At 36.9% G+C, this 27,929-nt stretch overlaps 1 protein-coding gene and 1 pseudogene across 2 annotated transcripts in view; both read left to right on the top strand.

Annotated features, from left to right (window-relative positions):
- Positions 1-27,929, top strand: part of TMEM131 (transmembrane protein 131) — a 197,051-nt gene that overhangs the window by 83,725 nt on the left and 85,397 nt on the right. For both annotated transcript variants that reach the window (XM_012786961.3, XM_012786962.3), the window contains exon 5: positions 24,639-24,762. In XM_012786961.3, the coding sequence (XP_012642415.1) occupies positions 24,639-24,762 (124 nt within the window). The remainder of the gene's footprint in view (positions 1-24,638; positions 24,763-27,929) is intronic.
- On the top strand, positions 5,404-24,531 carry LOC142870068 (V-type proton ATPase subunit G 1 pseudogene; annotated as a pseudogene).

Genomic DNA, 27,929 nt, shown 5'->3' with positions numbered 1-27,929 from the left:
CTAGGCCTCTGAGCCACTTGGAAGCATCAGTAGTGTGGATTACAACTGAAGAAGCCACATAAAGACTGTACTACTGCATTGACATAGAACCAAAGCCAATGCATCCTACCAGACTGCTACCCCAAGACCCATTTATTATATGAAAGTCTTTCCCTAAGAAACCTATTGCATAAAATTTGAAGAGGCGACTTTTGCACCAGATGCATAGAAATCAACATAGAGACACATCAAACATGAAAAAGCAAGGAAATATGATACCTCCAAAGGAAAACAATAATTCTTCAATAACAGACCCTAATCATAAGAAAATATACAAAATGCCAGAAAAATAATTACTTTAAGGAAACTCTGAGATACATGAAAATACAGATGAGACAATTCAATGAAATCATTAAAACAATTCATGATTTCAATTGACATCTCAAAGTGAAAGACATTAACCACCACCATGAAAACATGAAACTATAGAACACATTGGTAGAGCTGATACACAAAGTAGAAAGAGAAAGGAATCAAACCTTTATCACTATAGAAAGCCACTCAACCAAAAAAATAAACAAGAGAGGAAGTAAGGAACAAAAGATACAGAAAACAACCAGAAAACAATAAAATGATAAGAGTAGGTCCTCAATTATTAATAATCTTGGATGTAAATGGATTAACGTCCCCATTTAAAAGGTGCAGACTGGATGAATGGATTAAAAAAACAAAACCAAAATATATGCTACTTACAAGAAACTTGTCTCACCTGTAAAGACACACATGGACTGAAGTGAATGAATAGAAAAAAGTATTCCACATAAACACAAACCAAAAGCAAGCAGAACTAGCTATACTTACATCACACAAAAGAGAATTCCAGTCAAAAGCTGTAAAAAGACACAAGCACATAAAGGATCAAGTCAGCAAGAGAATATAACAGTTGTAACTATGTATGTACCTAACACCAGAGCACTCACATAGAAAGCAAATATTATTAGATCTAAAGGAAGCAGTAGGCTCCCAAAACAATAATATTTGAGGACTTTAATACTGCACTCTCAGTATTGGACAGATCATTTTGACAGAAAGTCAACAAAGAAGCATTGGATTTAAACAGTACAATAGACCAAATGAACCTAATGGACATTTACAAAACATTGCACCGAATAGCTGCAGAATACATGTTCTTTTCATCAGCACATGTAACATTCTGCAGGATTGACTATATGTTAGGACACTTAACAAGTCTCAACAAAATTTTAAACTCAAAATTACATCAGATATCTTATTTGACCACAATCTAGTAAAACTAGAAATCAGTAATGAGGAAATTTGAAAGCTCTCCAAACAGCATAGTGGTGGCATAAAAACAGACACATAAGCCAATGGAACAGAATAGAGAACCCAGAAATTAATCCTCATATCTGTAGCCAGCTGATTTTTGACAAAGATGCTGTTCACACTCACTGGAAAAAGGACAGTTTATTCAATAAAATGGTGCTGGGAAAATTGGATATCTACATGCAGAAGAACGAAACTAGATCCCCACCTCTCACCCTACACAAAAGTCAACTCAAAATGGATGAAAGCCCTAAATGTAAGACATAAAACAATAAAGCTACTGAAAGACAGGGAAGCGACCAAGATCGTGGACTACAAATGTTTATTTGATATGTTCGCTGCAAATCTCCGCTGCCTATCTGTATGAATAGGGCTTGGCTAACAAACACCACTGCCTGAGGATCTGAATGAGGCAGTCCTCAAGCCAACATGGGCTGACAGTCAGTGCTGCCTACAGACAAGGGCAGAGTTGCACTCAAGCCAGCACCCAGCCAACAAATGCTACCACCCAAGGATCTGAATGGGTTAGCCCTCAAGCTGGCGTGGGCTGACAGTTGCCACTGCTTGCAGGCATGGGTGGGGCTACGCTTAAGCCACAAGGGCTGACAAAGACTACTGCCCACAGATCTAATCCAGGCAGCTATCAAGCTGGAGTGTGAGCTGACAATCACCGCCACCCATGGGCTTGGGAGGAGCTGGGCTCAAGCCAGTGCCCAGCCAACAAATGCTGCTGTCTGCAGATCTGAGCAGGGCAGCTCTCAACTCAGAGCAACCTGTCAATCAATACCGCCATGGGTGTGGAGAGGGATGTGCTCAAGCCTGCACTGCTGCCAGCGATCTGAGCGAGGCAGCTCCCAAGAAAGTACAGGCAGACAATTGCTGCCACTCGTGGGCATGGGTCAGGCTGCAATCAACTTGGCACAGACTGACAAATGCCACTACCTGCAGATCTGAGTGGAGCAGCTCTCAAGCCAGCTCAGGTGACCATGACTACTGCTGACAGAACTAAGTGGGGGATTCACTCATTCTGCAACACAGGGACCGTCAGTGACAACCACACGGTAATGATGAGGGAGGAGACAAAGGAGAGTAGCAAGGTTAAGCTTATAGTACATTGCCCAATCCTCCAAAGTCAGACCCAGTTGCACCATCCAGTGACCTCTCCTTCTTTGCACCAAATAGGAAAGTTCCCAGCAGAACAGGAGCAATGCAAGCATATCTAGCTTGAGCTGAGAGAAGAGATTCCAGGTGAGAAGGAACCAGAATAAGAACTCTGTCAACATGAAAAAACAAGGATCACAATAGCAGTGGAACCCAATCTAAAGGAAACTGTTAAAATGTCAGATACAGAATTCAGACTATGGATGGCAAATAAGATGAATGGGATTGAAGAGAAGGGTGAAAACCAACACAAAGAAGCTCCCCCCCAAAAAAAAAATGTTTCAGGAAATGAATGAAAAAAATTACAAACTTGCTAAAGAAATAGACAACATAAGAAAAGATATAACAGAGCTTAAAGAAATGAAAGAATCATTTAGGGAATTTGAAAATACAGCAGAACGCTTCAACAATAGGTTAGACTAAGCAGAAGAAAGAATTTCAGAGCTTGAAGATAAGGCTTTCTAACTAACCCAATCAGTCAAAAATGCAGGGAAAAGGATAAAGAAGAATGAACAATCACAGAAATATGGGACTATGCAAAGCAGGCCAATATAAGAATTATAGTTATCACAGAGGGAAAAGAAGAGAAGTGAAAAGCATGGAAAACCTATTCAAGGGAATTATTGAGAAAAACTTTGCTGGTATCACCAGAGATTCAGATATGCAGATATAAGAAGGGAAAATTCATAGCAAATAGGACATCTCCAAGACACGTAGTCATCAACATGGCCAAAATCAAAATGAAGTAGAAAATTCTATAAGTTACCAGACGAAAGCAACAACTAATCTACAAAGGAAAACCCATCAGCTACCAGCAGACTTCTCAGCAGAGATCTTACAAGCCAGAAGGGATTTTTAATCTTCCTAAACAGAACAATTGCCAGCTAAGAATTTTGTATCCTTTAACTCTATTTCATAAATGATGGAGACATAAAGACTTCTCCAGACAAGCAGACACTAAGGGAATTTGTCACTACTAGACCAGCCCTAAAGAAAATATTCAAAAGTGCATTATATAGGGGCAGAAGAGATCAAACTTTCACTGTTTGCTGATGACATGATATTGTATCTAGAAAACCCCAAGGATTCAACCAAGAAACTCCTGGAACTGATCAATGAATTTAGTAAAGTCTCAGGATACAAAATTAATACACAGAAATCAGAGGCATTCATATACGCCAACAACAATCTAATTGAGAACCAAATCAAAGACTCAATTCCCTTCACAATAGCAACAAAGAAATTAAAGTACCTAGGAATATATTTAACCAAAGAGGTAAAAGACCTCTACAGGGAGAACTATGAAACACTGAGGAAGGAAATAGCAGAGGATGTAAACAGATGGAAATCCATACCATGCTCGTGGATCGGCAGACTCAATATCATCAAAATGTCTATACTACCCAAACTGATCTACAGATTCAATGCAATACCTATTAAAATCCCATCAACATTCTTCACAGATATAGAAAAAATAATTTTACGCTTCGTATGGAACCAAAGAAGACCCCGAATATCAAGAGCAATTCTAGGCAACAAAAACAAAATGGGAGGCATTAATATGCCAGATATCAAACTATATTACAAAGCTGTAGTAATTAAAACAATATGGTATTGGCACAAAAACAGGAATATAGACCAGTGGAACAGATGTGAGAATCCTGATATAAAACCATCCTCATATGGCCATCTAATCTTTGACAAAGCAGACAAAAACATACGCTGGGGAAAAGAATCCCTCTTCAATAAATGGTGCTGGGAAAACTGGATAGCCACCTGTAGAAGGCTAAAACAGGACCCACACCTTTCACCTCTCACAAAAACCAACTCACGCTGGATAACAGACTTAAACCTAAGATATGAAACTATTAGAACTCTAGAGGAAAAAGTTGGAAACACTCTCCTAGACATCGGCCTGGGCAAAGAGTTTATGAAGAAGTCCCCAAAGGCAATCACAGCAGCAACAAAAATAAATAAATGGGACATGATCAAACTACAAAGCTTCTGCACAGCCAAAGAAATAGTCATGAAAGTAAACAGACAACCTACAGAATGGGAGAAAATTTTTGCATCCTATGCATCCGATAAGGGACTGATAACTAGAATATACTTAGAACTCACGAAAATTAGGAAGAAAAAATCAAATAACCCCATTAAAAAGTGGGCAAAGGACTTGAACAGAAATTTTTCTAAAGAAGACAGAAGAATGGCTAACAAACATATGAAGAAATGCTCAACATCTCTAATCATCAGGGAAATGCAAATCAAAACCACAATGAGATATCACTTAACCCCAGTGAGAATGGCCTTTATCAAAAAATCTCCAAACAATAAATGCTGGCGTGGTTGCAGAGAGAGAGGAACACTCCTACACTGCTGGTGGGACTGCAAACTAGTTCAACCTCTGTGGAAAGCAATATGGAGATACCTTAAAGCGATACAAGTGAATCTACCATTTGATCCAGCAATCCCATTGCTGGGCATCTACCCAAATGATCCAGTGACACTCTACAAAAAAGACACCTGCACTCGAATGTTTATAGCAGCACAATTCATAATTGCAAGGCTGTGGAAACAGCCCAAGTGCCCATCAATCAAAGAATGGATTAATAAAATGTGGTATATGTACACCATGGAGTACTATTCAGCTCTAAGAAACAATGGTGATATAGCACACCTTATACTTTCCTGGTTAGAGCTGGAACCCATACTACTAAGTGAAGTATCCCAAGATTGGAAAAACAAGCACCAGATATACTCTCCAGAAAACTGGTATTAACTGAGTAGCACCTAAATGGACACATAGGTGCTACAGTAATAGGGTATTGGGCAGGTGGGAGGGGGGAGGGGGGCGGGTATATACATACATGGTGAGTGGGATGTGCACCATCTGGGGGATGGTCATGATGGAGACTCAGACTTTTGGGGGGAGGGGGGGAAATGGGCATTTATTGAAACCTTAAAATCTGTACCCCCATAATATGCCAAAATAAAAAAAATAATTAAAAAAAAAAAGTGCATTATACATGGAATAGCACAATAGATACCTTGCAGTGTAAAAACACCTGGAAGTTAAAGTTCACAGCTCTAATGAAACAATAGCACAGGAGGGAAAACAAAACAATAAGATATCACCCAATATAATGAACAGAACAGTATCTCACATACCAGTAATAACATTGAGCATGAACAGTCTTAATGCCACATTCAAGACATAGATTTGATAACTGGATGAAAAACACCCCACATATATGCTGTCTCCAAGAAACACATCTAACTCACAAGGACTCACACAGACTCAAGGTAAAGAGATAGAAAAAATAATTACACAAAAATGGCAACCAGATAAAATAGACTTTATTTTTATTTATTTATTTGTTTTTATTTCAGGATATCATGGGGGTACAAACATTTTGGTTACAAGTAATGACTTTGCCTTTCCCAAGCCAGGTCTAGAGGCATGCCCTTCCCCCATACAGTGCACACTGGATCCATTAGTTGTGAGTTTACCTCCTCCCCACCTGATGGACCCCCAGTGAATATTAGTACCATGTGAGCACCTAGTGTTCATCAGTACCAATTTGATGGTGATTACATGTGGTACTTATTTTTCCATTCTTGTGATACCTCACTTTGAAGGATGGGCTTAAGCTCTATCCAGGATAATATAAGAGGTGCTAGCTCACTATTGATTTTTTGTAATTGAGTAGTATTCCATAGTATACATATACCACATTTTATTAATCCACTCATGGATTGAAGGACACTCAGATTGTTTCCACATCTTTGCAATTGTGAATTGTGCTAACATGGACTTAAAATCAACATGGGTGAAAAAAAAGGGCAAAGATGGTCATTATATAATGGTAAAGGGAGCAATTCAACAAGACATAGCAATCTTAAATATATATGCAGCTAAACAGGAGCTCCCAGATTCATAAAGCAAATTCTACCAGATCACACAAAGAAATCAACAGCAGTGTAGTTGCTAGGGACTTCAACATTCCACTGACAGAGCTAGACAGATCATCAAAGCAGAAAAGCAATTAGAAAACTGGGCTGAAATGGAACTCTAGAACAAATGGACCTAACAGACATTTATAGAACATGCTACCTAAAAACTACTGAATATGCATTCTTCTTATTAGCACATGGGACGTTTTCCAAGACTGATCATATCTTAGGGCCAGAAAACAAATCTCAGTAAATTCAGAAAAATCAAAGTCATACCATATATCTTCTCAGACCACAGTGGAATGAAGTTAGAAATCAATTCCAAGAGAAAACACTAAAATCCACACAAAAGTCATGGAAATTAACCTGCTACTCAACAATCCTTGGATCAGTGATGAAATTAAAATGGAAATTAAAAGATTCCTCGAACTGAATGACAAAGGAGACACAAGTTTCAAAATCTATGGGATACCATAAAAGCAGTCCTAAGTGGAAAGTTCATAGCCTTAAATGTCTACATTAAAACATACACACACACACACACAGAAATCACAAATTAACAACCTAATGTCACATCTCAAGGAACTAGAAATAGAAGAGCAAACCAAACCCAAAGCTAGCAGAAGAAAAGAAATAACAAAGTTTAGAGCAGAAGTAAACAATATAGAAACCAAGAAAAAAAAAAAGGATCTATGAAACAAAAAGTTGGCTCTTTGAAAAGATAAACAAAATCAATAGACCACTAGCCAGGTTAACCAGAAAATACAAAAGACTCAAATAACCTCAATCAGAAATGAGAAGAGAAATATTACAACTGATACCACAAAAGTACAAAATATCCTCCATGAATACGACGGCAACCCGTATGTACACAAACTAGAAAACACAAAGCAAACAGGTAAATTCCTGGAAACACAACCTCATAAGCCTGAATCAGGAAGAAATAGAAATCCTGAACAGACCAATAACAAGCAGTGAGATTGAAGCAGTAGTAAAAAATCTACCAACAACAAAAAAGCCCTGGACCAGACAGATCCACAACCAAATGCTATCAGATGTACACAAAAGAACAGGTACCTATCCTACAAAAGTTATTCCAAAACATCAAGAAGGAGGGAATCCTCCCTAATTCATTTAGTGAAGCTAATATCACCTTTACACCAAAGCCAGGAAATGACACAACAAAAAAAATAAAAAGGAAAATTACAGACCAAAATCCCTTATGAACATAGATGCAGAAGTTCTAAACAAAATACTAGCAGTACAAATTCAACAACACATCAAAAAGACAATTCACCCTGATGAAGTGGGTTTCATCCCAGGGATGCAAGGATGATTTAATGTACGCAAATCAATAAACATTCACGACATAAACAGAAGCAAAACAAAGACTATATGATCATCTCAATAGATACAGAAAAAGCATTCAATAAATTCCAACACCCTTTCATGATAAAAAACCCTCAACAAACAAGAAATAGAAAGAATGTACCTAAGCATTATAAAAGCCATATATTACAAAGCTGCAGCTGACATACTGAATGAGAAAAAGTTGAAAGCATTCCCAAGAACTGAAACAAGACGAAGATGCCCACTATCACCACTTCTATTTAACATTGTACTGGATGTCCTGGCCAGAGGAGTCAGGAGTAGGAAGAAACAAAAGAGTATCTGTATCGGGAAAGAAGAGGTCAAGCTATCCCTGATCACTGATGATAAGATCTTATATCTAGAAAACCCTAGAGACTCCACCAGAAGACTCCTAAAATTGATTCATAAATTCAGAAAAGTCTCAGGTTATAAAATCAGTGTACACAAATCAGCATTTCTGTATACCAGTAACAGTCTATCTGAAAGTCAAATCAGGGATTCAATACCATTTACAATAGCTCCAAAGAAAATAAAATACCTAGGAATATACTTAACCAAGGAGGTAAAAGATCTCTATAAGGAAAACTACAAAACTCTCATGAAAGAAATAATAGATAACACACACAAGTGGAAAAACATCCCATACTCATGGATTGGTAGAATCAACATTGTTAAAATGTTAGTACAGACCAAGGTGATTTGCAGATTCAATGACAGTCCCCATCAATATACCAACATCATGTTTCACAGATCTAGAAAATAGTTCTGTGCTTCATTTGGAACCAAAGAAGAGCCCAGATAGCCAAACCGATCTTAATTAAGCAAAAAGAACAAATCTGGAAGCATCATATTACCTGACTTCAAATTGTACTGCAAGACTATAATAACCAAAACAACATGATATTGCTATAAAAGTAGAATCATAGACCAATGAAACAGAATAGAGAACCCAGAAATAAAACCATCTACCTATATCCAGCTGATCTTGACAAAGCAGACAACAACACACACTAGGAAAAGGAAGCCCTGTTTAATAAATAGTGCTGTGAAAACTGGGTAGCCACATGCACAATAAAGAAACAGTACCCCTATCTCTTGCCATATACCAAAATTTATTCATGATGGATAAGAGACTTAAATGTAAGGCATGAAACTATAAAAATTTTAGAGGAAAATACAGGAAAAACTCTTCTGGACATCAGCCTACACAAAGAATTTGCCTAAGACCTCCCCCTCCCCCCAATACAGCAACAACAAAAATAAATAGGATTTAATTAAATCAAAAACTTCTGCACAGCAAAGGAAATAATCAACAGAATGAACAGATAACCTACAGAATGGGAGGAAATATTTGTAAACTATACACCTGATAAAAGGGTAATATCCAGAATTGACAAAGAACTCAAACGAATTAGCAAGAATAAAACAACCCTATTAAAAAATGTGCAAAAGACACAGAAGTTTTTTAAAAGAAGATAGACAAGTGGCCAATAAACATGAAAAAAATACTCAACATCACTAATCATCAGCGAAATGCAAATCAAAACCACAATGAGATACCACCTTACTTCTGTCAGAATGACCATTACTAAAAATCAAAAAATAATAGATGCTGGTAGGAGTACAGAGAAGGGAACGCTTTTATGTGCTGTTGGTGGGACTGCAAATTAGTATAAACTTCATGGAAAATGGTATGGAGATTCCCCAAAGAAATAAATGTAGACCTACTGGCAGGTGCAGATTGTGGGCAGCTGGGTCAGTTGACCCCAGGGGCCTTTGAGCCACTTTGGGCCACTGTCCTTGTTTTCAGATTCACCTCTGCCATGGCTAGTCAGATGCAGGGGATATAGCAGCTGCTGCAGGCTGAGAAGCCACCAACAAGTGTCCAGGGCCCACAAATGATAGATCCAGAGGCTGAAGCAGGCCCTAGAAGAAGCTTAGGCTGAAACTGAACAGTACCACCTGCAGAGAAAGAGTGAGTTCAAGGCCAAGGAACTTGCACCACTGGGATCTCATAGCAGTTGCAGCACTGAAGTGGAGAAGGAGACCCAGGAGAGGATGACCATCCTCCAGACCTACTTTCATCAAAAGAGTGTTGGCCTTTGTATGTGACATCTGGCCAGAAATCCATGAAAACTACTGCATAAATAGATAGGAGAGGGAAGACGCACCTGTTCCATGGATTGGCATTTTAGATGCACTCATGGAATATGAAGCTTTAGCAAATCTCAAGTTATATTGTTAAGAAAGGCATTAGATTATTTCTTTATATTATATTCAGTCCCTTCACTCCTTGGGGAGTAGAAAATCTAGTTTCTTTGTACATACTTAGAACTCATCTAAAGATTTCATCTTTTTACCTCATATTTCTTAGAACTTTAATGGGCATGTGTTATCTGTTTTCCTATGCCTTTTAGCTCAAGCACTATACATATCAATGTTAACTTTTTCTTATATCTAATTTAAAAAAACAATTCTTTAAAGAAAGAAAGAGATTAAGTATTATAATTTTTCCCTAATGCTTTCTTAAAGGCCAGGGGCTTTATCTATGAAAAAGTATTAAGCAGTTATTTGTAACCTTTGTGGAGTAGCAGCTAGCCTGAAAGTAGCCCATTTCTGCTAGTCATTAGAACAGTGAATACTAATGAAGTTGTTTGTGCTGCTTTTAGTTTCTCTTACTCAAAGTTAGTAGATGATAGAATTTAGGAATTTGTTACATGTTATTACTTGGTATGCTGATAATCATTTAAAAGTAAAGACTGTCATGCAAAAAATAAAAGAAATGTAGACATACCATTTGATCCAACAATCTCACTACTGCGTATCTGTCCAAAGGAAAAGAAGTCATTTTATCAAAAAAGACACCTGTACCCGAATGTTTATCACAGCACAGTTCACAATTGCAAAGATGTGGAATCAACCTAAGTGGCCATCAATTCACAAGTGGATGAAGAAAATGTGTGTATATGTATGTGTGTATATATTTATATATACACACATATATACATACCATGGAATACTACTCAGTTATAAAAAGGAATGAAATAATGTCTTGCAACTTGGGTAGGATTAGAGACCATTATCCTAAGTGAAGTATCTAAAGAATGGAAAAACAAACACTACATGTACTCTCTAATAATTGAGAGCTAAACAGTAGGCACACATGGGCACAAGGAGATGTAAAGGACATTGGAAACCAAGAAGAGAGGAGGATGGCAGGGGGTGAAGGATAAAAGCTTACCTGTTAGGTTCAATGAACACTGTTTTGGTGATGGCACACTAAAAGCCCCAACTTAAGCATTATACAAAGTATTCATGTAACAAAAACATTTGTACCTTCTTAATGTTTTGAAATAAAAATTTAAAAACTACTAGATGAAAACATAGAACAAACGCTTTAGGACATTGGTCTGGGGAAAGATTTTGTGAATAAGACATGAAAAGCACAGGAAAGAAAAGCAAAAGTTTTTTAAATGGGGTTATATCAAACTAAAAAGCATCTGCACAGCAAAGGAAACAATCAACAGAGTGAAAAGACAACCTACAGAATAGGAGAAAATATTTATAAACTATACATCTGATAACATATTAATATCTAAAATATGTAAGGAACTCAATAGCAAAAAAACAAATAATATGCTTTAAAGGTGACTGAAAGTCCTGACTTGACATTTCCCAAAGGAAGACATATAAATAGCCAACAGGTATATGAAAAAATGTAGTGTCACTAATCAGAATGGGAAATGCAAATCAGAACCACAATGTGGTATCATCTCACCCTCGTTAGGATGGCTATTACCAAAAGGCCAAAAAGTAACAAATACTAGTGAGGATATGGATAAAAGGCAACTCTTATACACTGTTGATGGGAGTGTAAACTCGTACAAGCACTATGGAAAACATTTTGGAATTTCCTCAAAAAAACTATAAATAGAAGTATCATATGACCTAGCAATCCCATTATTGGACGTTTACCCAAAGGACAGGAAATCAGAATATTGAAGAGACATCTACACCCTCATGTTTATTGCAGCACTATTCACAATAGCCAAGATAAGGTGTCCAACAACAAATGAATGGATAATGTGGTATGTATACACAATGGACTTATTCAACCATAAAAAAAGAATGAAATTCTGTCATTCATGGCTACATGGGTCAAACTGGAGGACATTATGGTAAGTGAAATAAGCTTGGAACAGAAAGTTAAACATAGCATGTCATCACTCATATGTGGAAGCAAAAAAAGTTGATCTCATAGAAGCAAAAAGTAGAATAGGGGACACTAGAGGTTGAGAAATGTAGGGAGGAAGGGGGGTATTAGGAAGGGATTTGTTAAAGGGTATAAAATTACAGCTAGATAGAAGGAATAAGATCTAGTGTTCTTGTACCACTATAAGATGACTACAGTTAACAATAACACACAGTTTTAAATAGCCAGGAGGAGGATATTGAGTGTTCTCAACACAAATGATAAAGGTTTGAGATGATGAAGTGCTAATTACCCTGATCTGATCATTATACATTTTATATATATATATGAAAACATCACTATGTGCCCCATAAATATTTATAATTATTGTGTCAATTTTTAAAAATTTTCTTTTAAACTACTCATCAGGAGAAAGAAGTAAAAAATTACCAATAATCTAGCCAACTAGAAACAATAAGTTTGAGCTTTTATCTTTCAATTCCTTTTTCTATGCATCTTATATGCATATATTCAGGAGGTAACTGATTGCTAAATGAAGTCAGATGTTTAGGACATCTTCTTTTAAAGTTATTATATGTTTATTTATTTTATTCTCAGAAATATAAAACTTGTCAAGTTTTATATTCTTATATTGAATTTTTTCCCTCCATTAACTGCATTTCTTTGTGCTTCCACTAATCTCTGCTCTTTCTTAAATGAATATTACTAAGTGAAGAAAAATCACATTAGAATACCACAGTACAGAATGGTCCCTCTTGCCTGTTACCTATTCAACATCTATCCATCCCTCCTTTCTTTTTTTGTTACCATAGCCCCAGTTTTTTCAGTTATGCAGTGTTTAAGCAAAGTGACCTATCTCTAGCTCACAGGTAAATCCTGATTGATCTAAGTCAGTTATAATAATCTCATTATTCTTGCCCATGATCAATTCAGGGGTGGATGTGGCCAAGTTCTGCCCAGTAGGATGAGGGAAGGTCTACTGAGGTGTTTCTGTGGAAGGATTTTTTTCACTCTAGAAAGAGACACGAGGGGAAAAAAAACCACCCCTTTTCCATGCTGGATGTTGTCTGCTTGTGATGCCTGGGGTACGATGGCAACCATCCTGCAGTCAGTGGGGCTGCTAGTCTGAGGGCTAGTACCACACAGTCACCAAAACCAGGGCAGTTTGTCTAACAGAATGGAAATATAGAAAGAACCTGTGACCTTGATAATATTGTTGAACGGCTGAATTAACAAACCTGGAACTGCCCTACTTTAGGTCTTTTTGTTAGATGACACCTTGATCTCTTGGAGAGTACATGGCACTGCTGACCTCTTCCTCCCTCTCAGATTTGCCCCCACCTCTATCCTTGTGAACCACTCTCCATGTTTTCCTCTGGTGTCTGAGGTGGTTTTTTCTTAGTTTCTTTAAAGGGCTTCTGTTCCTCTGCCTCTTCTCTAATTGTGGCTGCTTTTTTTTTCCTCACCCCATTTCAACCTACCAGTCTACACTTTCTTACTGAGTGATCTCCTCCATGCCCTTGGCATATGGCTATGATTTCCCAATCTGTATGGCCCTTAATCGCTCACCTCACATCTCCAGCACCACCTTAAACTCAGTGTGTCCTGCTCATAGTTCCATATCTCCCGTCTCTGTGAATAGTACTATGTAGTCACCAAAGCCAGAATCCTGAGGCTTCCTGGATTCTTTTCTTTCCCTCAAAGCATTCTATCCCTTCCCCCTGAAAATCCATTACTGAAAGAAAGTCTATCAGTTTTTCATGTCTGCTCTTCTCTAATACTCATTGCTTATCTTTCTCCTCTTAATTCAGGCCCTCATCATATCTTATCTAGACTATTAACACATGCCTGCCATTTTCCAACTTGTGGTTCATACTGTCAACAGAGATCTTTCTAATATCAAAATCTGATCATGTCATTTTCCCCACTCCTCAAAAAATCCTTTAATGGTTTCCTACTGCCTTCAGGATAAATGCTAAATTTCTACCTTTTACCTTCCTTATATGCCCACCATACCTGTGGAAAACTGTGTACCATTTCCTGAAATCACTAATCTTTCAAAGTTCTGGGCATGTTGTTCATACTTTGAGAGTCTCCCCTCTAACAAGAATTTTTTTGTGGAACATTTCATACATACTGAAAAGTAGAAAGAATAGCTAATATACTCTTAAACCTAGTAATTGTTAACATTTTTGCCCTATTTCTTTATATATTTTGTTTTTTGAATCATTTAAAAGTAGCAGACCTCATGTTAGTTCATTCCTAATTCTTTAGCATTCATTTCCACATGCAGTTGACCCTTGAACAACGCAGAAGTTAGGGGTATGCAGCTGAAAATCTGCATATAACTTTTGACTTCCCAAAAACAAATAGCTGCTAATAGGCCACTGTTGATCAGAAGCTTTACTAATAACAGTTGATCAACAGGTATTTTTTATGTAATACATATTACATACTGTATTCTTACAGTAAAGTAAGCTAAAGAAAAAATCATAAGGAAGTGGAAGTGGATCTCTTATCCTTAACGTCTTCATGTTGAGTAGGCTGAAGAGGAAGAGGAAAGGTTGGTCTTGCTGTCACAGGTGTGGCAGAGGCAGAAGAAAATCTGCATATAAGTGGATCCCCACAGTGGTCAACTGTATAAGGACATTCTATATAACTATAGTACCATTATTGATAATGTAAGAAAATCAACAGTAATTACAGAGTTCTTTAATCCATCTGTTTTGGTCAGGGTGTAGTTATTCGGTTGTAAATGATAGAAATTTAACTGAAACTAGTTGAGGCATGAAGAATATTTTGGAAGGAATACTAAGGACTGTAATGTATCTGCAGAAAGTGTAGCTGGCACCTGAGGACAACAGGATCCACTTTATCTAACACCACCAAGATTCTTCTGTCTCTTATTTTTGCCTCACTATATATTGGGATATTCTCTCACTGCCAGTATCTTTTTCCTACGGTGATGGGCAGAAATCCACTGACTGCTCTTCAGACTTGCATTCTATATCCTTCCTCCATCGGGAAGCACTAGCTTCTTTTTCTTTAGTATGCAAAATCTCAGTGCAGAAGAATGATCAGCCTGGTTTGGGTCAGGTGTCTATCAGGCAGACAAGGAGGGCATCTGGCAATGAACACTTTCCTGCTGCCATCCCTGTGTTTATCTGGTTTTCATCCAGACAAAGAGAAATTGTACTCTTTCAACTGGTAGCTGTTCCAGTTGAAGTCCATAACCTCCTTGGCCTGTTGAATTCCTAAGGAAGTTCAACACTGTAGAGCAGGGGTCCTCAAACTTTTTAAACAGGGGGCCAGTTCACTGTCCCTCAGACCGTTGGAGGGCCGGATATATAGTTTAAAAAAAAAACTATGAACAAATTCCTATGCACACTGCACATATCTTATTTTGAAGTAAAAAAATAAACGAGCAAAACACCCGTACGTGGCCCGCGGGCTGTAGTTTGAGGACGCCTGCTATAGAGTATAGCCCTCCTATGTAAAGCAAGCTTCCCCCCAGTCTGCCTAGCAGAGGTAGAAACTGCCTTCTCTTTGCTTCCATGGTATTATGTTAACCCCACAGAGGTGAGAAGGATCCCCACCCAAAATTTGGTTCAGATACCAAGACTGATGATGTCACACATGTATATACACCAAGAGAGTATGAAAAGTTTATTATACTCACATAATGAAGCTTCCAGGGAAACCATGGCAGGATCCCAAGCAAGTCTGAAAATGACTTGAGAGAGCAGAGAACGGAGACTAGCTTGGTTTTTATTGTTGTTAGGAAGTAAGGCTGGGCTGAGCTCTCATGGTTTGAATTTCTCACTAGCTTCAAAGGAGTGTGCAGTCTTTCTCATTAGTTTGAACATTTGTGGGGCTTATGGTAAAGGGGTGTCAATGAGGCTTGAAAACTGTCAGCAATTACATATCAAAAGTGGAGTTAGATTCTTTATTACTCATGACATCTAAACAGTTCCATGTCCTTTAGCAAGGATGCAACTAGAATTTTTCTTATATTTTTCTAGACCCCTGTAGTGACTCTTCTCGCTACCTGATCATCCCTACTGTCCTCTAGAATTTATTTCACAATAAACTGATCAAATTAACTTTCTTCAAAATAGGTCTTTCTTTGTTTTCATTCTTTTTGTTTAAATTTATTGTTTAATACTACTTTTACTCTCTCTCCTCCCTCACCTCCCCTACTCTTCCCCATCCCTCCTCCCTTCTTCTCTCCCTTCTCTGTAACAATCATTGATCCAATCTGGGTACCAACATCTCCCCTCCCTCTCCCCCCTCCCCCAGTGTTTATGCCAATGCTTTGAAGTGTTGTTCTGTTTCCATAACAACTCCTTTTTTCAATCATTTATTACAGACTGTAAAAGTTTTGGGTAGAAATTTGGTTTACTGAATTCTTTGGTTTATATAATTATTAAGTGTAGAAAGTCTTGCTTTCAAATATGAAGTTTAAAATGGATACTTAAAAATGGCTTTTTAAAAAAAGGACCTTGAATAGAATGTCACAAAAAATGGAAGTCTTTGTTGTCAAAATAAATTCGGTCTATGAAAGGCACTTTTTCCTAGTGACTTTCTAGTATCCAAGAAAATCAAATAGACCCTCTTTTCTAAAGAGATTCTTGGTACCTCTTAGCTTTTCAGTTTCTACCTGTTCAATCTTTCCATAAAAGATTTTTCACCGAGACCCCAGCTCAGCCTTTAATCTAAAATATGTGTGAGGTGATAGAATTTTGTGGTAATTGAGTGGTACAGAGTACAGCGTATTGATTTGGCCCAACTTCCTGTCAAAAGCTATGCTTAACAGAGTGCTATGTCACTGTCATTCATAAGGTTTGTCTAAGGGCAGTTGCTAAGCCATTTCTTCAGCTGTTTCCTGGCAATGCAGTGTCATCTTTCTGTGGTGTAGGGAACTTGCCATTGACCACAAAATTGCAGCTTGCTTTCCAAGCTAGCCTCTAATTCATAGCTGCTGCTGCTTAATTCTTTTGAGCCTCAGACTATTCTAAAATATGGACAGTCAGTAGTTCTGCTGCAGCAGCACAGAGAACAGCTGTATGCTTGCTTCAGCTTGGTTTATCTATAAATACTTCACTGTGTCCCCTTTGGCCCTGCTTATGTCTTTGGACAGCTGATAATGGAAACAAACAGGACCAGCACTGGCAGGCATTTGGAAATCTTTGTTTTATTTTTAAATATTACCTGTCCAGGCAAGTAGTCATGCTGTTTATGATAGGCAGAATTCTAAGATAGTCCACTAAATTTTTGGCCTCTAATGTACCTACATACACCTTCTACCAGTTATTCAATCAAACACTAATCTAGATGTTGCTGTAAAGGATTTTGAAACTGTAATTAAGACCCCAAATCAATTGACCTTTAAGATAGAGAAATTATCTGGGGGGCCTGACCTACTCCATGAACCTTTTAAATCTGGCTTTAGCAATCAGAAACAGAAATGTCAGAGATTTGAAGCAAGGGAGATATTTGATGGAAGGGGGTTTCTTTGTGCTGGTTTTAGAAATGGAGGGGCCATATGTCAAGAAACTAAAAGTAGCCTGAAATTTGCCAGCAACCATGAATGAATGCATTTAGAAGAAGACTTTAAGTTCCAGATGAGAAGACAAACTGCTGATGCCTTGATTTCTGCCTTGTGAGACCCTGAGCAAATAAACCAGCCACTCTTACAGAATTGTAAGATAATGAATGAGTGTCACTTTAAGCCTATTAGTGTGCGATACTTTGTTATATAGCACAGAAAAGTAATGCACTGTGTATTTACTAGTAGGCATGTACTTGCCACAGTCCAGAGTCTGCTCATAGCACTGAGACAACAGAGGGGAGGGGAGGGGCAGGGCAAGTGCTCATAGGAGATCTGTGAGGTGTTCTGTCCAAGGAATGCTCCCTCTGCTTCCGGTGGTATGGACTGCCCACAGCTAGAAGCAGCCTGCTCTATGTGAGCACACACGGCTTACAATGAGAACAGCCTGCTAACATCCTTCCTAACATGTTCTCTCCCTATTACTCCAAACTCCTTTGAACAACTTAAGTAGATGATCCTTCTTCTCTGAGCAAAGGTTCATTTCTAAGTGATGTGGTCCATGCCTTTCCTCTTTGATCCATAGAAGAAAGGGCAAGGCTAGCCTCAGCAGCATTGCAGATCAAACATTCTGATCCAATCCTGATTCCATACTCCTAGAACCTCTGTGTTTGTCTCCTTAACCCACAGTCCTCTCCTGCAGCAGGCCATCTTCATCCCTGTCTTCTTGAGGTATTCCCCAAACTACCTGTCCATCTTATACCTATCTTCTCTATCTTTAGCTGAGATTGATTGCACTAAAGTCACAGAATGAAAGACATGAAGAACAAATTCACAGGGAAGTGAAAGACTGGTTGTCAGCATGCAGTCTATTCGAATTGTAAAAGATTGTGTGTGTGTGTGTGGTTTTTTTTAAGAACACACATAATCAGGAACTTTCACGATGTAAGAAAGATGTTTTATTTCTGTGTACTCCTGTTCCATTAATACTTATATGTCTATAATAGATGAAGCTTGAGGAAGAAGAGTTTTATCTTCTATACTGTATTTATACAGCTTCTCCCTACAGTGCCCTGGCTATAGTTTGAGGCCCCAACTGTGTCTGTTCATAGTTCCCTAGAATTGATGAGCCTGTTGGTTAAAAGGTCTAGTTCCAGAGAATGTCAGCAATAGAGGCAAAAGGAATTTAGCAGTTTGAGCAGTTTTAAGGGCACTCAGCTTCCTGTTCCCTACCCCCAAATGTGTTCTTACAGAGGGATACCCCTGTGTCACTGCCTCAGGGCCCAAGCTCTGATTCTACCTTTTTTGTTTTTGTTTTTCTGATGGCTAGACTGTCAGGCCATGGAATGACTGTGGACCTCGTGATGGTTGGGCTATAAGCCATGGAATGATTTTAGACCAGGTTTTTGCATCCCTGGGTAAAGCAGAGAGAAACTCTTCTGTCGGATTCCCCGGGCAGTCTCTGGACACAGCTTCCTAGTGACTGCTAATGCAGCAAGGGTTGTCTGTTCTCTGCTGAGAAACTTGAAGGGAGTTTATTTTCTCTGCATCTTCCCTGCTTCTGGCAAGAGGTGGTAGCATCCGCAGTGGTAAGCTCTTAGAAGGAAAACATGACTTGGTTTAGGCCTTAGAGGTATGAGAATACATCTAACCTCAATAGTAACAAAACTTCACATCAGTATTACAAAGAAATTATCAAGTAGTATGTACAATAAAGCAGTACAAATTGTTACCAAAACCTTAAAAAAAAAAGTCCTAAATGTTTACAAAAGACACTGAAGAGTTCTTATTTACATAATTTGTGGCCCTTGTTACATGTGTTTTGGGTAATATGAAAAGAAGATATTGTTATTCTGTTCCAGAAAAGATAGAAAATGTTGAAAGTAGTCCAAGATTCAACTATAGATGAAACTACAAAAGAAATGAAGAAAGTAGTAGCAAATTGGATTTTGGTTTTGATGATATACAATATGAAAATCAAGTGAAATAATATGTCTATATTAGGAGCCAGGTTGAATACATGAAATTCTGACCCACTTTTGACTTTGAAGAGGGTTTTACTTCAAAAAAGACTATAAAGTCCTATGAGGAAGTTAGATAAGCCTGTAAGGAAATAGACTAAAATTTCTACTTGGACAATTAACTGTACTTTGAGTTTATTTATCATAATGGTTATCTAATTATAACACTTCCATCCTGAGTTCTCTAGTATTCTATTTTTATTTTTATTATTTATTTTTGTATTCTATTTTTAGATAGCACTTGTTAGCATATTTTTCAAGTTCAATTATTGAGGAATCATATCACAATGCATGGGGCTCAACATCTGACTAAAAAGGATTAAACATTGATGGTTATATAAGAATCAACTGTAAAAATAAAGTAGCATTATTTTGTTGCTGACCTCAAATATACATCCTCAGCAAACCTTTCAGCACAGTGATCTCAAGTAAACAACTCACATGGCAAAGCCATCTTTACTGACATCTTTATTGACTAAAGTAAAAAACAAGGGGGGGGGCTGTGAATGCTTTATTCCATTTTTCTATGATGTATACTAGTGTTATTTTCCACAGTGTTTTCATTTCTTTACTATAAAATTATTTTTACCTTTTATCTTTTTTTGTGAAATATAATATAAACATAGCAAGGTACATTAAAATGTATATGTAGTCATACATCTACCACTCAGCTCAAGAAATAGAATGCTTGCCAGCACCCAGACACCCCTGGGTACCCTTCCTTGAACCCAGTCTCATTGTTCTCCCCAGGATTAACCACTGTACTGATTTTTTTGTAATCATTTCTATATCTTCTTTGTAATCATACTACCTGTGTATCTCTAAATAGTATGTTAGTTTTGCCAGTTTTTGAACTTACTTTCCCAATTTATTTTTAAATACTACAAACCTATGAAAAGTTGCATGAATATTATAGTATTCTTATATGCCTTATTAATCTTGTAACCTTGTCTACTAATGTATACTTTGTGTACCTCTATAACTTTAGTAAATGTTAACATTCTGCCACATTTGCTATATATATATATATGCTAGATATTCTTATGTATTTTTAATTTATATAGTATTTAACAAATGTAAATGATATTGTGATATAGCTCATTCTGTTCCATATCTTTTGAAAGGTCCGTGTGTATTAGATTCTTATTCTAACCACAGCAGGGTATCCACTATTTTGCCCATTAACTCTTCCTTTGGTGGATACACATATTGCCTAAAACACGCTACTCCCACAGCCAGCCCTGCAGTGAAATCCCCATACAGGTTCACATATGAACTGTTGTGAAAATTTCTTCAGAATATAAGGCCAGGAGTGGAGTATTCAGGTCATAGAGTGTGAGTACATGTAACCTGTCTAGGTAGTGCCTGATTGCTCTGATTGTACAGTGAATGGCTATACCACTCTATCCTCCCAAGAGCAGTACATGAGCATTCTTATGTTTCCATATCCCCTATATTTGCACCAACACTTGACATTTGCCAGCTTTCTAATTTTACTGGCTAAATAGGGATACTGTAATACCTCGTTGTTATTCTGTATTTCTCTGATTGCTAATAAGTTCAAGTTATCTAACTCTATGTGTTTCTTGGCCTTTTGGATTTCCTATTCTGTAAGCTACCTGTTCATATCCTTTGACCATTTTTTGTTTTGGGGTTCTTATTAATATTAGAGGTTTTGCCAGGCGTGGTGACTCACGCCTGTAATCCTAGCACTCTAGAAGGCCGAGGCAGGCGGATTGCTCGAGGTCAGGAGTTTGAAACCAGCCTGAGCAAGAGCGAGACCCCATCTCTACTAAAATTAGAAAGAAATTAATTGACCAATTAAAAATATATATAGAAAAAATTAGCTGGGCATGGTGGCGCATGCCTGTAGTGCCAGCTACTCGGGAGGCTGAGGCAGAAGGATTGCTTGAGCCCAGGAGATTGAGGTTGCCGTGAGCTAGGCTGATGCCACCACACTCTAGCCTGGGCAACACAATGAGACTCTGTCTCAAAAAAAAAAAAAAAAAAAAAAAATTAGAGGTTTCTTTTATGGTCTAGAAGTAACCTTATAGTCTAAAAAGATATTTACATGTTGCAAAGCTCTTTTCCCAGCTTGTCACTTGTCAAGTTTTCCCACCCCATACTTTGTTGAACAGAAATTCTTAATAGTCCCCCAACTTTTGAAAACTTTAATAATACAGAAAAGATGGAAGAGTAATATGGTGAACACCTCCATCATATTCACCAAAAATGAATTCACCAAGAGTTAAGCCTTTACTACATTTGCCTTCTCGCTCTTTCTACACATGTACACGCACACACACGTGCATGCACAGTGTAGATACTTAGCTCATTAATTTTCAGGCTTCTTTTCAAATATGTGCATTTAAATTTATGAATTTTTCTTTGAGCACAACTTGCACTCCACAAATTCTAATGAGTTAATTTTTTCATTTTAATTTGGTCCCAGCTGTTTCTTAATTTTTATTCAGATTTTATCTTTGATCCTTGAGTTGTTTAGACAGGCATTGATTTAATTACATGTTTATGGAGAATCTAGTTATCTGTTATTGATTTCTAGTTTAATTGAACAGGGACAGGAAATCCTCATATAAAAGAGCTATGAGCGAAGAAGATAGATCAAATAGAAAATAACTAGCAAGATGATAGGCTTTAACCATACCAACAATTGCATTAAATATAAATAATCTAAACACACCAATTAAGGGACCAATATTATCAGATTGAATAAAAAAGCAAGACACAACTAACAAGAAAGCCACTTTTATATATAAAGACATAGGTTAAAAGTGAAAGGGTGGTTGGAAAAGATATACCATATAAGCACTAATCAAAAGAAAGCTGTAAGAGCTATATTAATTTGGACAAAGTAAACTTCAAAACAAGCAATATTGGTAGGAATAAACAGGATATTACATAATTTTATAAAGGGGCTAATTCACCAAAAAGACATAACTCTAAATATGCTTGCATCTAACAACAGAGTTTCAAAATACTTGAACCAAATATGTCCTCAGGGGGTGGGACTTAAAGAATGAAGTAAGGAGCTCAATGGACCCTCTCAACAAATGGCAATTTACTTGTGAGAATTATAAAAGCAATTATTTAAAGTCCCAGGAAATTGTTCATTTAAGAAAATGTTTTAAATGTCGGTAAGAACAGCAAGAGTCTCTGGCATTTGGACTAGCAACCTGTTTTATTACTCTCTCCCTCAACCTCGTAATTCTCAGCTCTCTGTTACAGAAGCTGTCTACTGGGTATCCAAGAAGACAGAAGCTCCCTCTAACCCCAGTTCCTAGTCTAAGGCCATGATTTCACTCTGGGAAGGGCAGCCTATTAGCATTCCTCATCATCGGCTGTCTTGTGTTGTAGAAGTTCTATTTTAGGCACATGTCAGAAAGAACTGGGTCTCTCTTTACCCACCTATTCCACACCCTAGGACAGATGTGGTACCCTATATGCAGCATGTCAAGACTACTGGAGACCCTATCTCCCCTGCCCCACTCACTCATAGGGTATAGGTTCCACCCCAGGAAGAACAAGGTGAGAAAGACCAGGACTACCACACCTTCCCTAGTTCCCACTTGTACAGCAGGGCATCACTATGGGAAAAGCAGATCAGCAAAAATAGACTTTAAAACAAAAATGTTACTAGAGATAAAGATGGACATTTTATAATGACAAAGGGGTCAATGCAGCAGGGAGATACAACAATTATATATATATATATATATATATATATATGTATATATATATGTGTATATATATATGCAGTAACAACAGAGACCCAAAATATAAGAAGCAAACTGACAGAACTGAAGAGAAAAATAGTACAATAGTAATAATTGCAGTCTTTTTTCAGTACCCTCATTTTCAATAATGGATAGACTATTTAGGCAGAAATTTTAAAAAAAGAAACAAGACTTGGAAATAGTGTAAACCAATAGACTTGGAGACATCTTTAGAACACTCTGCTCAGCAGAAATACTCTACTCAAGCACACATAGAATGTTCTCCAGGATAGACCATATGCTAGATAGTAATTCAAGCCCCAATAAATTTAAATGGATTTAAACAATACAGGTTGGGCATTCTTCATCTGCAAATTCAAAATCTGAAATGCTCCAAAATCCAAAACTTTTGAGTTCCAACATGATGCTCAAAGAAAATGCTTATTTGAGGAGTTCAGATTTTCAGATGAAGGATGCTAAGCTGGCAAGTATTATACAGATATTCCAAAATCCCAATAAAAATCTGAAATTCAAAATACTTCTGGGTCCCAAGCATTTTGTATAATAGATGTTCATCCTGTACAAAGTATGTTCTCTGATGACTTCATTCAGTAATGAAACAAATTGGGAATAAAAAACAAAAAAAATTTTAGAATATTAAACATAGTCCTTAGTAATCAGTGAATCAAAAGGGAAATTAGAAAATGCTTTGAGATGAATGGAAATGAAAATATAACATATTAATATCAAAACTTACAGGATGCAGCAAAAGCATTGCTGAGAAGGAAACTTAATGCTGTATATGTCTTAGTTTTCATACACACCATAAAAAGATCTCAAATCAGAAACCTAACCTTCTCCCTTAAAAAACTAGAAGAATGAACTAAACTCCAACAAGCAGGAAAAAGGAAAGAAAAAAGAAATAATAAGAACTAGGAAGAAAATAAATGAAATACAGAATAGAAAAAAAAACAATAGAGACAATCAGCAAAACCATAAGTTGGCTTTTTGAAAAGATCAAATTAACAAACCTTTAGCTAGACTGACCAGGAATAAGATAAGATTGTAAGCTTCCTTGGTCTGAGACTTGCTTCATTATATTTCATCACCTAGTGCAGTGTCTAACATAATTGACACTCAGTAAATATGTTTTCAATGACTAAACTTACTGTTTAAATATTAATCAATTTAATGCATTTTTTTACGTTAGTATATGTATTGCTCTAATAATTTTGATTACTTTTTAATAGCTAAATCATCTCAATAATTAGAATTTTGAAGTATTTATGACAATTTTCCTTCTCTTTTTACAGGCCAGTTGGAATGCCAAAAATGGAAAAAGTCTACTTACATAATCCTAGTTCTGAAGAAACTATTACTTTAGTATCAATATCTGCTACAACATCACATTTTCATGCATCCTTTTTTCAAAATAGGGTAAGTTTCTCTGCTACAAATGATTTCTCCTGAGATTGAAATAGAAATATCTAGATTTTTATTGATGAATAATGTTATTTTGCTATAATTAGAATCTAGTTTCATATCTGTTCCTGGGATTTCAGTTTGTTTCATTCATAGGAATTATTACTTCTCCTAGACACACACATTGTTTTTCTCAACACAAAACAGTTTAGCAAATCAACTCTGAACCTTAAGCACTCTGAAAAATGTAGCATTCTTATATTCAGTTGGTTTTCTGTTCCTTCCTAATTATAGTTAATTCTTCAGCATTGTGTTAGTTTTCTGTTGCTACATAATAAATTACCACAAATTTGATGGCTGAAGACAACACCCCCTTACTTATTAGCACACAGTTCTGTAAGTCATAAATCCAATGGATTGTTTGCCCAGCCTATCGTAGGCTGAAATTAAGATGTCATCTGGTCTGAGTCCTTGTCTGAAGACCCTGAGAGAAATCTACTTCCAAACTCATTTAAGTTGTTGGCAGAATTAGGTTACTTGTGGTTGTAGGAGTGAAGCCCCCATTTCATTGATGCCTGTCAGCCAGGGACCTTGCTCAGCTCCTTAAGGCACCAACATTTCTTCTCACTGGGTAAATCCATCTTCAAGCCAGCAACCATGCATGATTTCCCCCTGTGCTTCATAGCTCTCTGGCTTCCTCTTCTGCCTCCAGCATGGGAAAACAAAATAGCAAATATCAGTGAAAGTAAATTAATGGGACCTAATTTCATCTTCCCAAAGTTTTCACTGACTCCTTTAAAAGGTGATGACTGAATGACAAAAGAAACTTTTTTAAGGTATATAAGATGTTGATTGCTATATTAATTTTATATCAATTATTTAAATTTTTACATTTCTCCTTTCTAAAATCCTGTTTCATCATGTGTTATTGTTTACTTCTAGAGTTAAAACAGCATAATGTTGGCTTTTTAAATTTAAAAGTATTTCATAAACAAGGGATCAACATACTACTTTTGATAATAAAAATTTCAGTGTTTTTGTTTTACTCTTAGAGACTATCCTTTTCTAAAACAGTTCTTAAAATAACTTTCCCTTGAGTTATTTTTGTTACCTAAAAGATATTTTCATACTTTTTATAATTGTACTAATGGTCTAAAATACAGAATTCTATTCTATTCGTGGAGAGACCTGTGTATACAAATGAAGAGTTGAGCTCCAGAGAGGTTTGCCCCAGTCATACATAGTTAGTGATAAGACCCAAGATGAGGGTATAGGTGTTCTCTTAGCCCACCTAGTGATTTGTAACATATTACACTACAGTGAGTGGCATATATGTCACAACCTACAGAGATGTGTTATGTGTAAGTGGCACCACCCAGCTTTCTTCAGTCATTGCCAAAGTGCAGAGACTGTCAGGTTAAAGGGCAAAATAATGAACTGAAAATGGAAACAGTTCTAAAAATAGTTACTGTACATGTTATTTTTAACTGGTAACTTAGTTCAAGCAGTGTTTTGTGGTTTCTGAACACTCCCAGCTCCCCCTCTTTAAAGGCTAGAGTTTTCACATTTTCCAATGCTGTCTCAATACAGAGGCTAAAGGAGATTTAGTTGCAAACAGACACTCACTGGGTTAGGTAAACAGTGTAAATGAGGTGGGCAAGCCAAGTGCATGAGGGATGCTCTGGAGAGCATGTGGCCCATTCAAAAGGATAAACCCCCACTGGGCTACTGCCATGGTTGCTATGTGGGAGTGTAAGCCAATGTACAGTTCTGCTGATTTTCCAGGAAGAGTCAGAAATAAGAATTTTTAAATATCTCCCAGTCTTTACACATTGAAAATGAATTCAATTTTAGAAAGAAAGTGTAGGCCAAACATCATAAGCTGAAGGCCACCAATTTGACATTTCTGAAGTAGGGACCTATTTCTTTCTATACGTGAACCTTACACAAAGAGAATTTTCTTTTTGAAAATTCTTCAAAACATAAGCTTTTATATGTAAACAAAGAACAAGTTAAAAATCAATCATGTTTTCTGCTGTGAGGATATGGATTAAACAATAAATATAATTATACTTACCAAAATCTATATTTAAATAGATTAAAGTCAGCTTCAAAGGAGATAGCCAAAATCTATGCTATCTTCTCTTTTGTTTTGTTGTTCTTGCTTTCCATCTTTCCCCAACAGTAAGACACTACCTCTAGAAGCTCAAGAAGTAGAAGGGAGAGATGAAATGAACTCTTGGGGGAGGAAATAACTTCATTTCCCCTCCACTTCAGTTTTATGCCTATAATAAGAGCCTTTGGGGAAAAACGAATAGAGTTTATCTTGTCCAGGAGAGCAAAACCTTCTGTAGTTTATTTTTAACTCCTGTGGTCTTTGTCATATTCGTAATTCCTGGTCAGATGCTATTTCTTTGACAATAAAACATTTTCTGTTACTCACAAACTTTTTGGTTATTAACTGATCATCTCTACATTAACCAAGCGGTAGGAAATATAGAAAAGAATAATTTTTTAATTATTGTTTAAAAGACCACATTTTACATAATGTATTTTAACAAAGACAAATAATCTTCTTATTAAGGTTTTGAGTTTAAGACCACCTGAAAATCAAGAATAGGAATAATAAGAAAAGTAGGGAATGAGATTATGTGATGATGTACTCATCAATTCTAAAACCATTTTTATATCTCTGAAATTGGGACACACCTTACAGTCAGACACCTTACGATCACTGTCAGCCTGGATTAAAGTTGGGTTTTTCCAGAGAGAGAGAGAGTGGCACTAGTGGTCTCAGCATTGTCATGTAAACATTAAATTTTCTGCTTGAGATTTTTTGGATGACTGATAATGTATTCAGACTAAAAACCTGCATGAGTATGGATATATAGTCTAAATTCTAAGAGTAAGTTAGTTTTTCTTCCTCCGTGCTGTGCCCAAAATGAATCATATAGTTTTCTTCACTGGCCCTTTGTCTGAATCAGGTTTTTGTTATCTTCACTTCTTGCTTTACATGCAGGTCTCTTATTAGCTATTTTTGAGCATTATTTTTTTCCCTTTTTCTCTTGCTCTGGTACAAAACATCTATATTAAAAGTGGTGGCATCTTAGGTGGGAAAATGACATTCTTTTTTACAAATTGTCTTGATTCTTCTCTATATCGTAGGTGTCAGGACTATGAAT

Source organism: Microcebus murinus, chromosome 3, assembly GCF_040939455.1.
Source record: "Microcebus murinus isolate Inina chromosome 3, M.murinus_Inina_mat1.0, whole genome shotgun sequence".
Taxonomy (NCBI): Eukaryota; Metazoa; Chordata; class Mammalia; order Primates; family Cheirogaleidae; genus Microcebus; species Microcebus murinus.
This window is presented reverse-complemented; position numbering and strand designations above follow the sequence as displayed.